This window comes from Sebastes umbrosus, chromosome 7, assembly GCF_015220745.1.
Source record: "Sebastes umbrosus isolate fSebUmb1 chromosome 7, fSebUmb1.pri, whole genome shotgun sequence".
Taxonomy (NCBI): domain Eukaryota; kingdom Metazoa; phylum Chordata; class Actinopteri; order Perciformes; family Sebastidae; genus Sebastes; species Sebastes umbrosus.
In genome coordinates this window covers 30,923,824-30,942,608 of record NC_051275.1, presented here as the reverse complement: position 1 = coordinate 30,942,608, position 18,785 = coordinate 30,923,824, and the positions used below count along the sequence as shown (strand labels likewise).

Below are 18,785 nucleotides of genomic sequence, written 5' to 3'. Positions count from 1 at the left end.
AAGATGAACAGCAATAAATCAAGATGAACCAACAGAGTACGTCAGTCGATACCCATCATGTGAATGGAAGCTGTGTGTCCCACTTGATCGCTATTCCCATAGCGCTCGTACAGCATTTACCTCTGATAACACCGTACCCTTAACACCACTTTGCCGTGGAAGTTACATCTCTGTTTGCAGCACTTTTTGCGATTCCTTGTTCCCAAAATAAAAAAAACACAAAACATATGATTATTATTCAAGGTGTTATTCTTAGTCTTCCAGCCTCTGGCCTAATATTCTCCACTGAGAGTCATGATGAGAAAAATTTGAATTAGACGGATGATAAAACACACGTCCTTCAGTAAAATCTGATGAAATTCAAGTTCCCATAGGTAATCAGTGTAATATTGATCAATTATATGATAAAACTGCAATTAATCTAACTGCACGATATCTATTGGTTATCTGTTTGCTTTAATGAAAGGCCGATACTCACCTGAATGAGACCTGCAGCTCTGGGTCTGCCACCATGTTTCCTCCTCAAGTGTTACAGCAGCTCATGTCCTTACATATTGAAATTATAACCTCAAGTGTACAGCTCAGCAGAAATTGTGATGAAAGATAAATTTATTCACCTGAACAAATTATACAGAAATATCATAAAGCCAAGGTTACGTTGTATAGTTCCCTTTGGTGTTTAACTGAGGCGTGTTTCAAATACTCTACTCAAGAAGTAGCAGAAGAAAGCTTGTATTTGTCTTGTACATTCCTAATGGGTTTATGTTGTTATTTTTAATGAATGAATGGTATAAAAGTCTTTCCAGTCTAATAGTAATCAGTACAACATGCTGATTAGATATTCAGGCAACACACCATGTGACCTGTATGCCATATGTACCATTCAATAAGTTCTCTAAACAACAAAATAGATCTAAAGGACCACAATGTCTGGTCCAAAAACAGACAACTGATTTGTCACCTCTAAGGTTAAGGTCTGGTAAGGTTTGTGATTTGTGATGTTGGACTATATGAATAAAATTACCTTGAAATTTACTTGACTCCAAAACAGATTGTGAAAAACACTTGTTTAATTCAAGAATTGTAATGTCTTAATCTGAGGGAAGTTTGAGTTCAAACTTAGCAAAACCTACTGACATCAGGATAAAATTAAAATAATTAATATTATGTTCATCGAATCAGTGTGATGTGCATCTTGGAACAACGATGATTATTGTGATTTCATTGGCATGAGTAGTTTGGCGTGACAATTATACAGTTCAGTAGTTGTACAGAAGATTTTCTCACTCAAACAGTTACCTGTCTTTACGTAAGTTGGCGTCCAGGTGAACACTCTCTGTTATAACACCTGACAGTGTAACATCACCTGCAATGGCATGTATCCTTTGGGATTTTCACCTTGTCTTGACCAGCTCCCATGTTAGCCATGGATTGCTTTGTTTTATCAAGACGCTTTGCATGCTGTGACTTCATGTCAAACAACTTCTTTGCTTCTGTCACAATGCAGTTCTGCCATAATAGAGTTGACAGCCGTAGTGATATTTACTCATTTTGGGTTCGCTAATACGACTACTCACTCTGTTAGATTTATTATGTTTCTTTTGTCTGCTGATGTCCAACAGCATGATTTTAAGCTCTACCTAATTCATTGTTTTACTCATGGGAAACAACAGGTAATCTCACAAATGTCAAATCCCACAAACCTGGTCATGTACAGTTGGACTTCATCAAGTTGAAAATAGCAATTTAAGACAAGCTTGTGCCCAATATTTTCCTTAACAAGACAGTTACTGTTGGATGCAATAACGATGGGGACGGCATTTTTAATAAAGATATTTTCTATTGTTCAGGCAAAGCATTAGCATTAGCAACATATGGATAGATTATCTCTATATGTGAGCTTCTGACTCCTCATTACTGACTCCTCATTACGCTGCTGATTTAAGTCTCACATAAAGCAAATTACAGCCGTATTATAATCATAACAGCACGTTATTGTTGCTCTTCAATAATTGCTGAGTCACTAAATATATCTAAACATTTACAGGGTGTCAGAGAAAATTGTCTCTTCTAGTTTCAAAACAGAACTCAAATATCCAACGAGAATTATAAGCTGATTTTGGGCAAGCAAACGCATTACTAATAATGTCTACTTGTGAAATCTGAGTCACATATATTGACTGAATGTAATAATTTTCTTCTTCTAAAATAGTTAAGCCCCGAAGCAGCTCTCTAACTTATAAATCTCATTAAATCCACCGTCAAAATTCACGTTGTTCATTAAGTAATTTTTAATTAGAATTTAATATAGAAGCTTTTCACTTCTTTCACTTTTTGATTTTTAAGCACTTCCAGGGTTTTAAACCAACAACCTCATCAAGTCCTGGCTTGCTTTTCCTGCTTCCTCTGACGATTTATCAGAGTCCCTCTTCAGTTTGAGGTCGGGGATCCTCATAAATTTTGATGGTCATGCTCTACCTCAGTGAGATGTACACTTAGATTACCTTCGATTAGATTAGATGAAACATTAATGATTCCTCCGGGGGAAAGTGAGTCATGGGTGCTTCGATGAATTGGATGTAGCAATAGCTGCTGTAGGAGGACATAAATAGTAATAGAGCAAATAAAGGGTATATAGAAATATGTCCGGCAATGCTAATGTCTCATCAGTTTGATCAAAGCTCAATTATACTGTCTACTATGTCGGATTGTCAGTGGAAAGAGTTCAAGGAATCAGACATGAAAGCTGTCCACCTGATTTAATCCCTTTTATAGTAAATGTGTTGCGGACTGTAAGGCCTTGTAAACTCCAGGAAGGGTTTCAGCAGGACACGGTTAAAGAGATTGATGCAGCTTCCTGACAGTTGTGTTTTAGACGAAGGGAGTTTTCTCTCTGGGCTCAAGTCTTACACTTGGAGACATACTGTAGTTGTATATATAAATTAGGGCTGTCAAAGTTAACACGATATTAATGCATTATTGCAAATTTGTTTTAATGCCACTAATTTCTTTAACGCAACCTGCGATTTTTAGGTTGTAGCGGGCTCAGTTTTAAAGCTAGAGTGAAGATACTGGCATCATATGAAACTAGAAAACCTAAGGAATCCATTGGTCACCATTTCATACTAGCTTGTCGTGAAGGAGGCTAAATAACGCTCCAAACTTACATTAAATTTTGGCGAGAAAAAACTGTCAAGGCCATTTTCAAAGGGGTCCCTTGACCTCTGACCTCCAGATATGTGAATGAAAATGGGTTCTATGGGTACCCACGAGTCTCCCCTTTACATACACCCCCACTTTATGATAATCAAATGGTAAAAACTTTTTAAAAGGTGCAGTGTGTTGGACTTGGTGCCATCTATAGCGGTGAGGTTGCGGATTGCAAAGAAACTGAAACTTCTCCCGTGTGCCAAGCCTGTAGGAGAGCCACGTTGTCCGACGTGAAAACGTGAATGTTCCTATCTAGAGCCAGTGTTTGGTTTGTCTGTTCTGGGCCACTGTAGAAACATGGCAGCTGGCTCCATATGTAGTGTATGCAACCCTGAGCCACCTGGAGGAAGACCTATGAGCAACAGTTTCTTTGCAGACAGTGATCATATTAGTGTGGTTGCCAAGGTTACGGCTGCTGTCCTATGAGGGCGGAGAAGAGACTGCAGCCAGCATCCTGTCACACTCACCTGTGTGCAAGTGTGTTATTATGTAAACAAGCAGCTGGTTCAGATTACACTGTCCTCTACATACAGTGGTTAGCATCCTCTCCCTCCTTCAGTCTACGTTGGTTTACAACACTGGTTCTCAGTTTATACCCACTAAATTGGCTTTATCTAAAAATGCATTTTAATTGTAAAAACGTGTTCAAGTAGTTTTTTTAAAGATCACCATCTACACTTAAATGCCTGAACAATAAAATACGGAAAACTGTGAGGTGAGCCTCCCCGGGGGGATGATATGAGGCACAGAAGGTTAATCACATGATTGTCCATAGTTAATCGCGATTAATCGCAATTTTTTTTATCTGTTCAAAATGTACCTTAAAGGGATATTAAAAGTATTTAATACTCTTATCAACATGGCAGTGGGCAAATATGCTGCTTTATTTGGCGAGGAAAAACTGGCATGGCCATTTTCAAAAGGGGTCCCATGATCTCTGACCTCAAGATATGTGAATGTAAATGGGTTCTATGGGTACCCACGAGTCTCCCCTCTACAGACATGCCCACTTTATGATAATCACATGCAGTTTTGGGGCAAGTCATAGTCAAGTCAGCACACTGACACACTGACAGCTGTTGTTGCCTATTGGGCTGCATGTTATGATCTGAGCACATTTTTTATGCTAAATGCAGTACCTGTGAGGGTTTCTGGACAATATTTGTCATTGTTTTGTGTTGTTAATTAATTTCCAATAATAAATATATACATATATTTTCATAAAGCAGCATGTTTGTCCACTCCGATGTTGATAAGAATATTAAATACTTGACAAATCTCCCTTTAAAGTTACATTTTGAACAGATAAAATGTGCAATTAATCGCGATTACATATTTTAATCGATTGACAGCCCTATTTTTTTTTACAATGGAATTCATTGCTATAAATATATGAGCAAATATTTGGTTTTAGGTTGCAACTTCCCTAAAGAAATTTATTATGTTGACATTTTTTTTTTTGTCAGCAACCAATTTCACCAAGTGTACTATATTTTTATGTGCAATTTTGTACTTTGGCAGTTGTCACATAGTGTTTCAACAACCCTATAAAAATGATTTTGTACACATCTTTATGACCTGATATGGCCGTTATTACACACTGTTATGATCTGTGAGCCTTCAGTGAACACTTGAGATGACAGCTGGTTTCAGTTACTGTGGGTTTCATGACTAACTGTAAATTTACAACTGGATTAAATTGCATTGTGTGCCGACGTGTCCCACAGCTGCACCCTCCTCAGAGTTCACGGCCTCGCTGATGAAGTTAAACCCGTGTTATGAGTTCCCAGATCCTTTAAACCTTTCCAGCTCTTATTAAGGTTTTACTGGCCGAGTGGAAGAGGAAGAATAAGAGACGGAAGAGGAAGACAATCCAAGAATTATTCCTGTGACAGTCCCATTTTCCCGTGAGGCCTATTTTGTGTATTCAACTGGTCTTGTGTCTGTTACTCTCTGGCGTCTCGCCGCGTTCAGCTCTGATTCTCGTCACTGAGTCAGTGTGACATGATGTGAGCGTGGGCGTGTGTGAACACCTACGCCCGTATGTGTGTGTGTGTATGTGCAGTACGCGGTGTGAAAACGGCGGCGGTGTAGGGTTACAGAAGGAGATCCATTACTTCACCATGGCAGCCGGCCTTAATTACAGCTAACTATAGACGGAGCAGAGGGAGCGGAAAAGAGAGGGACAGAACGGGAGGATGGAGGGAGACGGAGCAATGAGTGTAATTAAAAAGTCTATTTGAAACCATGAGATTATTACAGCGATGACGTTTGTGTAATGGCTTGTTCAACACTCAGATTTATACTTGTTATTTCATGCAAGCAAACACTGAATGTCACAAAGTCTCAACTTTGTGTCCCTCTGCTGAAAGAAAAACCTGGTACAAGTGAAAGTATGTAAGTGTGAGTGTGTGTGGTTATGCTTGTTTTCTTGCAGATAGTTAGCTGAGAAGATACTACTCTCATGTTTGTATGTGAAATGTGAAGCTACGCCTACAGTAGGAGCAGGTTAACTTAGCTAAGCATAAAGACTGGAAGCAAGGGGAATCAGCAAGGCTAGCTGTTGCTTCAATGGATGTATAAAGAAAACTGGATACAGCGTTGGAGGCGGGCTCCCGTTCATTCGTATGAGAGATGCTCAGTGGCGCATGAAGCCAAAATGGCTCCACTGCTGAGTGATAAAGTACCCGGATCATCTGGCGATCCTCCGCATCCATTGGGCCCATACAGCAGGCGCAGTAGCGTTTCCTTTAACTCCTCCTCCCAGCCCGCGGTCCATCCTCGGTCTGGGTCTCATTCACATGAACGAAGAAAAGTAACTCTGGATTCAGCTATTAGTGCATTTTACAACTATTGGTACCTAATGGTTTAAATAAGGACTATTAGAGTGTTCGTACTGGGAAGTTGATTTACCTAAAAAAAAAATGATCCTCCGAGTTACAGACGTCTCTTTCCCAATGTAAGTCTATAGGAAAAAGTATTTTTGGGTCCAATGGCATCACGTGACGGACACGGAAGTTTGGCCACTACGAAAATTTGCTTCACTGCCTGGCGCTCTTCCTGGGGGCTTGGTTTCTCCATGTTTACTTTCTACCCCGTTTGCTGCTTCCTGTTTGGTGCTGGAGAGAGCGCACCTATTGGTTGTTGACAAAGTTTGCGTCATTGAACTTACGATAATATTAAACTTGTTTGATTTTATCATAACGTCAAGACAAGAAAAAGACTGACTTGAGACAGCTTGGACTGAGTTTTATGACCACCTTACACTAAACAATAGAGATCACGGAGGCGCGACGCAACTCTAGCAAAACTCGTGATTTGGAAAATATGTCTGCGACAGTGAAATTGCTTGAAAAGTTGTTTAGTGTAAGGTCGGCATAACTCGCTGGATTGTTTTTGCAGTCTTGTGTTAATTTTCCCCGTTAGAGTCATAAAACTTTGGAATAAGTGTGAAGTTTTCTCTCAAATTAATGATGAGACCCTGATGAATTAAACACGTACTAAATAATTGGCTCAGTCAATGTCGTCCAGCTTCAATGTCAAGGATGTAATGATTGGTCATATATTTACCGTAGTATTGATCAATACTACACTGGCTGTGCAGAGTTAAGGTGAATTTTAATGAGACATCTAATCTAACATCTAACGAGTCCACACTGTGTGAACTTTTGATCATTATAAGTTTAACACAGTCTTATGAATCACTGCAGCTTTTTTCTTTCCCAAAATAAAGACTCATATCTCTGCTTAAACTTACACCCACACACACCTGAAGAGGATAATGCTCACACATTGTCAGCGGTGACATTTCCCTTTTTGTTTGTCGTTCCTAATTAGCAGTCTCTTCCGCTCGCCTGGCACGGTGTCGGCCAATCGGCAGAGCCCGCTCATTACCCAGGGTTCATTTCAGGGTCTTTGTCAACTGAAGAGTGAAAGTGACAGCTCAATCTAACCTCAGCAATAAGCTGTGCATGGCCGCCTCCTCACTGCTGGTGGAGGATTCAACTTGGCTATCATCTAGGGGCACACAGGATGGTACTCTGAAGCTAATTGAAATGCCACCCTGTTCTTTCTTTTTATGTCTCCTCTTTCTTCATCTCCTTTGTTTTTCTCCCTTAGTTCTGGATGTCTGCCCTGGCCACCACCATCCCAGTGCCCTGCGGAGCCTTCATGCCAGTATTTGTCATCGGTAAGAAGAATGTGAGAGGGAAGTTCTTGCTGACAGTTGCATGAGGAGATTGATGTCATGTCTGAAGCTGAAGCTACAGGCAGCAGCCAGTTTCCTACGATTGAACTGCCAAAAAACTTTATTACATTACTACTCTGCAGTATTATTTCTCGTAAATAGTTTTTATCTTCAAACATCTCGCAAGCTGGGGTGAGAAATAGCAGAGAAAAAAGTCATTTTTACTTAATCTGGAGTGGAAATTTACACTTTACCTATGTTATATATGCAAAAACATTGGACTAATACATTTCTTCAGTTCACAAGAAAGGGAACTGAGTTGTTTTGTGAGTTTTCTGCTACTTTACAGCAGTAATACAGGACAATACTGTTAGTTATTGTTCCCAGTATTAAGCCCAGTATTAACTTTAGTCTCTTTGTGCACGTGTGTGTGTGTGTGTGTGTATATATATATATCAGGGGCAGCATTTGGTCGTCTGGTTGGAGAAAGCATGGCAGCCTGGTTCCCAGATGGCATTAACACAGATGGCACCATCTACCCCATAGTGCCAGGAGGCTACGCTGTCGTGGGTAAGTTAAAGACACAATCACGGCACCTATCGCTCTCTATCTTCTCACTTTCTCTCATACTCTTCTAAGTACTTTCTTTTACTTTTTTCTTAAAAGCCCATTTTTAGTTTTTGCTCTCACTTATACAAACCATTTTGTCAGATTCAAAACATTCATATTTTTTTGGGACCTGCACAAAAATATTTCTCACTCATAACCAAGTCGGCTGCTTTTAAGTGATTCAGTCTTTTCACGATGGTAACACATTTATTTTTACTTCTCATTAGCTTTCTGTGAGGCATCAGTGCTTCCACTCAAGTCAAATATTTTACTTCTCTTCCAACCGCTCATAGAAAATAAATCAAGATTCATATTTCTGCCTAATGCCTCACTTTACAGCTCCGAGTTAAGACTCTAAACGGATCCTGATTAAAGGAGACGTGGGATACGATCAGAGTCAAAAACTGGAGACAGAATCAAATTACTTTTACAAGATCACCGGACGAGACTTGACACCGAAAAAATAGCCCATAGTGCTTCTGTCAAGTGCTCATATCCTGCTTAAAACTTGGAAATTGAAAAAGCAACTTGTGAATTCAAAACGTCTGCTAAGAAATAGAAATTGTACAATAGCAGTTGTTGTTGGTTGTTGCTTCATGAAATACAATCAAGTGGCACAGAGATATATAAAAGTATGCATTATTTATTTTACCGCCAAACAGTCAATAATATGAAATACCACAGTAACGTATTTTGTTCTTCCTTTTATCCTTTTTTTAGTGAATGACTTGTTGTTTAATCGTTGATGAATTTCCGATTCCTACACTCAACATTTGCTTTTCTTAGTCTCTAATAAATGAATGAGGGCCCCTCTTATGATTTTGTTCTTAAGTTCGTCTGACGGATCATAAAAATATCCAAATCTAGACAAATGTATTACACATTGCTAAGCTTGTTAGTCAAGTTGTCATACAGTTGGCCTATATCTCCACATTTAATTCATTTCTGTGAAGAAAACTAAATGAAATTGTACTTTTTAATGTTTGGATTATTATTTCATATTTACTCTTAAACTTAAAAAAAATGTATCACAGGATGAGGGCAAGATGAAGACCTGAACACAAGTTTTATTCACAGAGAACTTCCGTCTCTGTTAAACAGCCTCGTCCTGCATTAGAAAAGAACACAGTTAAAACAACCAAGAGCATCAAGTTTCAAGTTTATTCGTCACATACACAATTATACAAGTATAATGCGCAGTGAAATGCTTATGTACCTATCCGGCTGTACACGAGTTAAAGGAAGACAGTGCAACTAACATAAACCAACCAACATTACATTACCAATAAACCATAATAACAAAAGTGCTAACAGTGCGGACATTGCAAAGGTGCAAAAGTGAATGATGGAGTAGTGAGGGAGATGAAAAAACTGAATTTGTCAAAAAAAAAAAGAAGCCTGTTAAGTAGAATTATATTAAAAGCTCATAAAAATAACAGGAAAACTCATCTCTGATGACATATTCACAGGAATCTGCTCAAAATTCATCCAAATCACTTGTTTTACACAGAATTCCTGCAGTTATTGGGTTCATTAATTGGGTTTATTGTGCAGTTTATCAGTTGTTCTGCACTGTTATTGTTATGCATATAAAATATCCATAAATAATGTCACTTAGTCAGGGGTCGTCAGTTTACTCAATGATAGAAAATGATAATAAACAAACATTATTGAGGATATAGTTGAAAATAAACTTGTCAGTTGCTGGTTTTGGTGCACGAACTATGTAATGGAGACCGTGTTTCTATATGTTTGGTATTTACATACTAACATTTCTTACTAATTGGGCAACATACTGTATATGCTGATCTATCAGAGTATAAGTCGGTGTAACTCTACAGACGGAGATGCATTGATGGTGAAGTAAGTTGTACAATCAAGCAGCAAGATTGTGGTTCTATGTAACAGGTGGAACATGTAAACAATCAGGAGTGACTGCTGAACAAAACAAAAAAGACTTTATGTTTTATAACAGAATAAAAAAAATGCTTTACAAACAGCAGCTGTGCTTTCATAACCGCGTCACTTCCTAATGAAGCTGCGTGTCTAATGAGATGCGGCGTTGTGAGTCCCTCCACTTGTTGACAGCCGGGCTGATTACGCCACCGTTTCAAGGTTTGCGGCGGCTGTTTTTCTGTGCTGCTGATGTTGTTGTTGTTGTGGTGGTGGTGGTGGTGGTGGTGGTGGTGCACTGTTGCTGATGACTCAGCCCTTTACAGGCCTGACGCTCTGATGAGCTTCTTTCATCTCACAGCGGAGCTCGCTTTAAGGATTAAATGTTAGGATGGGCGAGAGGAAGCAGTAGCATTTATGTGAGGAGGGAATATATACACAGGCTTAATTAAGTTACAAGAAAGAACAATGAAACCTGCCTTTGTAGACTCTCTCACCCACCATCTGTTTCTCTTTATTTTAATGCTTTCATTCTCTACTGTTTTTTTTTTTTCATCTCATTTATTGGATTGGACTCATCCGTTTTCTCTGTTGAGCAGCGGAGGCTCACTTCGCCCCACGCTGCTCTGTCTGCTGTGATGCAGCTTTTATATTGCTCACTTTATTGGGGGGGAAACTGGAAATATTGAGGAGCACTTTCGTATTGAATTACTTGAATAATCTTTCCTTATGGGCATATATACAAGGAGATGGTGTGGAGAGGAATGTGAATTTGGTTAGTTGGGTTGAGAGTAGATACAGGAGAGAGTGCTGGCTCTGATAACAGGAAACAGATACCAGGATGATGAATCTTTGAGTAAATCGATTTCCACAGTTGAAGTGGGGTTTAGTGGATAGGATCTATGATGCTGTATATATTGTATATTGTGTGTATGATTTGTACGGATGATGTATGTATGGATGATATGAGTTTTGCTCTTTTATGTTGGTAGCAGTATAACTGGACTGAAATAAATGGAGTGGAGTGTTACAGTAAGTAGCATAAAATAGAAATATTCAAGGAAAAGACTTAAATCTACTTTAGTACAGCACTTGAGGGGGCGGCAGTAGCTCAGTCTGCGGGGACTTGGGAACCGGAGGGTCGCCGTTTAAAGTCTCCATACGGACCAAGTATGGAGTGCGGACTGGTAGCTGGATGTGGAGGCAATTTCTGTAAAGAAGGACTCGAAAATCAAGAGAGAGTCTTTTAAAGGTTTAATAAACACTTGCAAGTGGGCAAACAACCATCAACATAAATGTTCAGGGCTGAGAGCCCTGAGTCTCTCCGTTTCGTGACATTTATACCCTTGCGTGCATGCTCACAGTCGTATATCTCACATTGTCTGTCTGACTGACACTTCTGTCCTTTTTAGGGTTACTTGTCCTCAAATAGGCGCTACAAGTTTGTTGACTACGTATGCAACACCGAAACAGAAATAGGCTTTAAGGGCATTGAGTGTCACCTGTCATGACCTTAGGAATGTGCAACATGTTTTCATTTTTCCAGCACACTGGAGAGGTGCCAGTTCGCCTCCGGGGCACTGTCGAGGTGGCCTTGAGCAAGGCACCGAATATGGCTGGCCCTGCGTTTGTGCCAAATTTGCAGAAATTCCCTCCAGGTGTTCCTGAGATATTGCCTTCACGAGAATGGGACGGACAGACAGACAAACATGAAAACATAATGCCTCCGGCCACAGCTGTCGCCAGCGCAGAGGCATGAAAATTAAAAAAAATTCTGATTCCAGCTTCTTAAATGTGAATATTTTCTAGTTTCTTTCCTCCTCTAGGACAGTAAACTGAATATCTTTGAGTTGTGGACAAAAATAAGACATTTGAGGACGTCATCTTGGGCTTTGGGAAACACTGGTCGACATTTTTCACCATTTTTTTAGACCAAACAACAATAATCGACAGCTGCAGGTCTACTCTTGGTACTATCCTCCATTGAGACCCTTTCTGTTTTCAGGCAGTAGCAGGTCTGGTCAGAAGGGAGGTTTCAAAGTGAGAAATATCAGCAACTAAGATCTTGAGTCATTGGTATTGTCCAACATCCTCTCTATTATATATGAGATAGTAAAACTATTTGAAATTATGGTAATATTAAACTGTTTTTTCATTTTGATGGATGATGCCCCTGAAACCCCCTGAAGGAACCCCTTTATTTAGCACCAGACCACCTTGAAAACCACTGATCTGAACAATTGCGTCTCTGCCGTGCGTACTGTACTTCCCTGTATTCTTTCGCTCACCCGATTGTCCTCTCCCCCACCCCAAAGGTGCGGCGGCCTTGTCGGGAGCGGTCACCCACACGGTTTCCACCGCAGTCATCGTGTTCGAGCTGACTGGCCAGATCTCCCACATCCTGCCGGTGATGATAGCGGTGATCCTGGCCAACGCCGTGGCCCAGTCCTTGCAGCCCTCCCTCTACGACTCCATCATCAGGATCAAGAAGCTGCCCTACCTCCCGGAGCTGGGCTGGGGACACCACGAGTACGTACAGCACACAAAACATTACATTGCAACACATGACATGTATTGTGTTGTTTCAGCTGCAAGTTATGGGAAACAGAAAACAAAATGTTTACCAATAGGCCTATTAATATTGCAAATATTGCAACTAATAAAGTAAATTACCGCATTATAGAATGTGCAAATAACAGAAGATCATGCTGAGAAAAAGTGAGTTAAGAAAATATAAATAAATGCTACAGCCAGTTAGCTTAGCTTAGCACAATGATGGATTCAGCAAACAAGATATAACATGTTAATTAGTGAGCTTTAGAGATACTTCTACGCAGATTGTGTTACTTTCGGAGAGCAGAACTTCACTCAGCCAACAGCAGCATGGGGCATAAGCGCAACTTTTAGCATGTTAGCTGCATGCAAAATAAATACATAAATGACTCAATAAATAAATATGCCATTAAATGCAAATAGTAAATAAATAAATAGACATTAATTAATTGAGAAAATATGACAGAAATTATTTTCTGTTTTAATTTGCTTTTGTTTTAATTTTGCTGAATGACAACTCCCTAATTTTCATAATGAAGCAGAAATACATAAAGAAATATAAACTGAAATGAATAACTTTGGGGAAATAAATAGGGGGGAATGCAAAGGGAAATAAATACATATAATATAAATATATAAATTAATAATTAATAAATACATTTAAAATAAATTTAAATAAAATTTAAATAAATTGCAAAAATATGTAAATAATTTAAAAGTTAATAAAAATAAGTAAACAAATAAATAAGTAAATAACAGAAAAAGTTTAATTAGAAGATTAGATAGATAGGGGGATTAATACAAAGGTAAATAAATATAGAAGCAAATTAAAACAGAAATATCAATTTATGTCACATTTTATCAATTAATTAATGCCTATATTTATTTTTAAATATTATTTTGGTAGATTTAATGGCATATGTATTTATTTATCAAGTCAATTTTTTTTTTTTTTTTTGGCAGGTTCTGTCCTCCATAGTACTGTAGTATGGTAACATGTAATCCATGTGAACTTAAGCATGTAAGCACGCCATGTTAGCTACTGTATACAATAGAAGCCCCATCAGTTTGTTTGACTGTTGTTGAAAGTTTTTGTTTGTTTGCTCTGCAGGGTTTATTTCTTTCATTGTGGAAGTTTAATTAGTCACATAATGGCTTACTGTGTAAATGTTGCCGGTCTTAATCTGTGTTAATAGGTAAAGCTGAGTGCATAGTGAGTCTTAATGGTTTCAAATATTGCTTTTAATTTAGTTGTTTGGACTCTAAATAGCCCACCTTCTTGCCTTTAGGCTAAACCTGGAACCACAGAGAGGATTTTGCTTTTCAAAAAGACAAACGAGGGTGGAGGTGCCTGGCTCAACGGTTCACCGTTTAACATGGCTTTTAATTGCTTTCAGTCCCCTTAATAATTTATACCAACCACACAATACTGAATGGGATTACCAGCTGCTTCATGTCCTCCGAGCTTGCTGAAACCACGCAGAAGCACTTCGCATTTAATTGTTTGGAGACGATTATTGTTATGAATGCTGGCAAATCATTAGGTGGAGATAATAGTTCGGATGCGTCGTCCACAAATTTGGAGTAATGAGGAAAATTTTTATTTCATCCTCCATCTGTTCATCAGTTTCTGAGTCCGTCCCCTGATGAGTTTGTTCTCTGTCTGCTACTTGAGTCTTTCACTTTCTACATCAGGACCTCAGTTGACCCAAACTATCCATCTCTTCGTTATCTCTTCCTCTCTCCCTCTATCTCTGCCGCTCTCTCCTCCTCTGTCTCTCCTTATTATCCACTGTGACCTCATGACCTCTCCACCCCATCCTCTCTCTCTCCTGAGAGAATGAAGGGAAGACAGAAAAGTGTGTAACGTCAGCCGTGTTTTCAGTGAGCTGTTGCATAGTTAGTTATTATCTCCTTGCTTATTATATAATGTAGAGAACACACTGTGGACACAGAACCGACCACACGAGCTCCCAATGCTGTACAGGATCATTAACAGTATGATGTTAATGAGTGCATGTACTTGCTTTCAAGGATGTTACATTTTTAGGTTATATTCGTTTGTGTAAAAAAAGCAGCACTACTGGAGACGTAACCACTTAAAAAATGAGTGAGTGTCCTACTTGCTATATTCCGACGGTTGTACTTTTTAAACAGAAAACACATGTTTTATATTGTGATATTTACTGGAAATGACAAACAATATAGCCAACAGGAAGTAGGAAACTTTCAGGCGATCTCCCTCCAGCCAACTTCACGAATCAGCCGTTCCTCGTCCATTGTGGCGCTTTCAAAGCGAGCGACAGGAATCAATAGAAACAGTGTCCGAAAAGTTCAGCTCAAAACGGCCAGTTAACTCACGGCATCATGGACATACATGCTTTGATGCGCAAAAATAGATATTCGAATAGTTCGAACCTCTGTTTTTTTAGAATATTCGAATATCAGTTTGGGCAGATTTTGATAGCCCTATTAGACGTGGTTTTCCAGTAAAGTGCGATGCTTGTAAGATCTTCTGGCTTCTCAAGTGGTCAGGAAAACTACTCATGTTTATAGCAGTTAGGTCGAGGAAGTTGAGATAATAAAGTCCCCTCGTCAGTCCTAACTTCTCTTGGGCCGCTACTTAGATGGTGTCTTGACCGTTGTCACATTCAGAGCTCGTCACTCTCATGTTCCAGCTCTTCTTTTAAATTATCTGATTCATAAATGGCACAGGAACAAATTTGCCATCATCTGTAGCCTACAGGCACATTTTAATTGCGTTAACAGACTCTGCACCCGATTCGACTATTATCAGCTCATTAAATGTGCATTGTCAGTGGTTATAAGCCTCATGTATGTGGGTCAGTAGGGGCATGCTACACCTGCTACATTGTAAAAGTGAAAGTGAAACTTAAAAAGCCAGCGACCAGAGGAGTCGCCCCCATGATGGCTATTAGAAAGAATGCAAGTTTAAGGTACTTCAGAATTGGCTTCACTTTTCAAACCCTGGGGGATACCACCTGAAAGTATTTTGCACACTGAACTACTACACTTAGTCTAGCACACAGTTGTCCTGTGCAATGAGGATTAATCAAGGACAATGTAGATAATTTAGTTTGTTTACAACCTGTAAACAGAGTTTGTTTTAGCCGTGTTGCAGTGTTTCCAGATCACAGAAGAGTTCAACATTATCATAACTGATGAAAATATAATGTGATAAACCAGAATTATCCTTTACTTTTATCGCTGCAGGTCTGTTAAACTTCATAAAATATTAATGATTGGAGTTTTGACAAATTCAAGTGAATTGAATTAGAAATCTTCTGTGTGTCGGTACGTCAATACAACATGAGATGATCATCAATCATCAACACACAATCAAATCATTCATACTTAATGATCAACACAACGTTCCCAAATGTTAAAAGTTGCCCGGGCGTAAAGATGATTGAGAAACCGTCAGAGAGCCTCTCCTGTATGTGTGTAAGTTTGTGTGTGTGTGTGTATATGTGTGTGAGCGCGCATGCCAAGTGAAAATAAATGATGACATGATCATCTATCATCAAAAAATATCAAATTATCTCGACATAATGACATACGTTTCGAAATGTTAAAGGTTGGCGAGGCGTAAAGATGATTGAGAAACTGTCAGGGATCTCCTCGGTGTGTGTGTGTGTGTGTGTGTTAGTGTGAACATTCAGTCAACACACACACAGAAAACACCCACACAAAAATGTAATCTCCTTGAATCATCTATATTTAATGAGACACACTATGAACTTGAGTCACTGTGCAGAAAGCTCTTACTTCCCCCCATACTTCATTTGTTTACCTCTTCTACCTCTCACACCGGTGTCCATCCCCAGGCCTTTATGTGTGTGTGTGTGGGGCGGGCGAGGGGGGGTTATATTCATAGACTGTATAGAAGAAGTGGACGTAGTCACCGTGACATCACCCATTGGTTTGTGGACTCGATTTTGAAGCCTCGAGTTCGGCATTTTGGCCGTCGCCATGTTGGATTTGTGGAACCAGAAGTGGGTCGTGTCTAGAAGGTGACCCACAATTTGGGAAACTCTCGCAAGATGCTTAAGGTTAGGAATTGTCCTCGAATGGTTATGGTTAGAATAGGTCGTTGGGCATCGAGTCCCGTGAGAGTTTTCAGACGTTTTTGCAAGTTTTCGTAATTTGTGGGTTACGTTCTAGACAAGACCCCAGAAGTAACTTGAGAAGATGGAGCAAAGCACAACCAAACGCTGAATAAGACATTTTTAAGTGACCAAAATGTTAATATTAACTTTCATGAACTGAAAACACACTGTTAAAGGGTTAAAGTTGTAAGACACAAACACAGACAACTCCCAGACCGGACAACGCCGTGGTAGCGACCTGTCAATCACAAGGTAGCCACGCCCTAAAGCATCCCCTGCTTTATGGTCTATTTGACTCTAAATGGGACCATCATTTACTAAATGAACATCATGCTGTATTGAAGAAGACTTGAAACTAGAGATTGAGACCATAAACTCATGTTTACTCAATGTTTACTGAGGTAATAAATCAAGTGAGAAGTAGGCTCATTTTCTCATAGACTTCTATACAATAAGACTTCTTTTAGCAACCAGAGGAGTCGCCCCCTGCTGGCTGTTAGAAAGAATGCAAGTTTAAAGCACTTCAGCATTGGCTTCTCTTCTCAGACCCGGAGGTTGCCACCTGATTATATTTCTGTAGCATACAAGAGCGGAGGAGGGGGGGCTGAAACTGGTAGTGGTAGCGTTTCCCCCTCCAAGCTGAATGTGTTTTTTACTCAAACTGGAAATTATCCATCTCACACCCACGCCACCATCCACACACACACACACACACACACACACACAGGGACACTTGTGTAACGCCTGCCGTGCGATACACACATACGATGGCATGTACATTTGCTCACACGCCCACACGGACATGGAGAGAATTGGATTTCTTATCTTTCATTTCGCTTTTGCAGATATGAACACTCATCATATATACAGTGTATATATATTTCTACTACAGGCGTACTGGTACGCGCTCCGTCTCTCTAATCGTACCCATACTCTATGAAACCTTTTCCACCTCTTCTCTCCCTCTTTTATTCAGACCAGTCTTCTCTCTTGACGGATCTCAGCGTTGGAGTGGCATTTAAAAAAAGTGTGGGAACAATTGCATAACATCAATGTGTGTGTGTGTGTGTGTTTCTCTATCTGTCGTTCTATGTTTCGTAGCCTTTCATAATAGCCAATTACAATCCGTTGAGTCGTTCTCCGTCCACTGTTCTCTCTACTCGTCCAACAGCGAACAAAGCCACAGGAGACAATCATATTTTCTCCAGATCATTAGAAGCGTCCATTTTATTGGCTTCCCCTACATACACCCCCTGCTCACACACACACACACACACACACACACACATATCACCGCCCTGAGCCTCTCCACACTACTCTGGACAATATGGATGATCTGTAAGCCGGGATTTATAACCATATAAATCTGTTTATCTTGGCTCAAATCTATAAGCTCGGGCTTAAAGCGAGATACCTCAAACCGATCGGACGTATTGCCAAGCCTTGCCGGGAGGAAGGTTCAATTAAGAAGAAACCAATCACATTTCATCAACTGCCTTTGATACCCCCGGGGGAAATTAGTCTTGGCAGCGGTTGTGGCCGGTTCAGAGGCATGCATTACGTTATTCTCTCAGATCCACAAGCAAATGAAAAGAGGCTGCCAATGCACCAAAGAGGGAGCTTTCTTTTTTTACTTACTGTATATATTTCTGTACTTTCTATCACAGACTGATAGAAAAGTGATTCAACCTTTATCTATTTCATTAAATCTATATGGTTTGATAACAGTATGTGTCTGGTAGATCTGTCATGGAGGAAAATATCGTCTGATGCCAACACAGCAAAAAATCTAAGATGAAAAGTCTGAGTACAAAACTGCTTTGTCAAAGTCAGATTTTTGTATCCTTTTCATCTCTTCACATATGATGAACAGATAATGACCAATTCACTGTGAATCTTTATATAATTCACCCGTTTAAATTATATTAAGGCTGAAAGTTATGCATAGTTGAGGGCGTGGCCGCGTTGAGTGACAGGTGGGTGCCGTCTCAGGTTTGCTAGCTGATAGCTGTCTGCTCTGCTGCGTCACTTGGGCCGACCTCAGCTCCACCGACGATCCACCTCTTTGCTCATTTTTGGATTAGTCGAGAGTTAGGCGTCCAGAGCGACCCACTTTGAGCTTCACAGCAGGTCTTCAGAAACCTACGGGAGACGTCACGGAGACAACGCCCATATTTTATACAGTCTATGATTCCTATAGACAA

The 18,785-nt window shown here is 39.7% G+C and overlaps 1 protein-coding gene across 6 annotated transcripts in view; it reads left to right on the top strand.

Annotated features, from left to right (window-relative positions):
* Positions 1–18,785, top strand: part of clcn2b (chloride channel, voltage-sensitive 2b) — a 166,137-nt gene that overhangs the window by 112,621 nt on the left and 34,731 nt on the right. For all 6 annotated transcript variants that reach the window (XM_037775384.1, XM_037775383.1, XM_037775389.1 and 3 more), the window contains 3 exons: positions 7,330–7,399; positions 7,856–7,966; positions 12,214–12,427. In XM_037775384.1, coding sequence (XP_037631312.1) covers positions 7,330–7,399; positions 7,856–7,966; positions 12,214–12,427 — 395 coding nt within the window. The remainder of the gene's footprint in view (positions 1–7,329; positions 7,400–7,855; positions 7,967–12,213; positions 12,428–18,785) is intronic.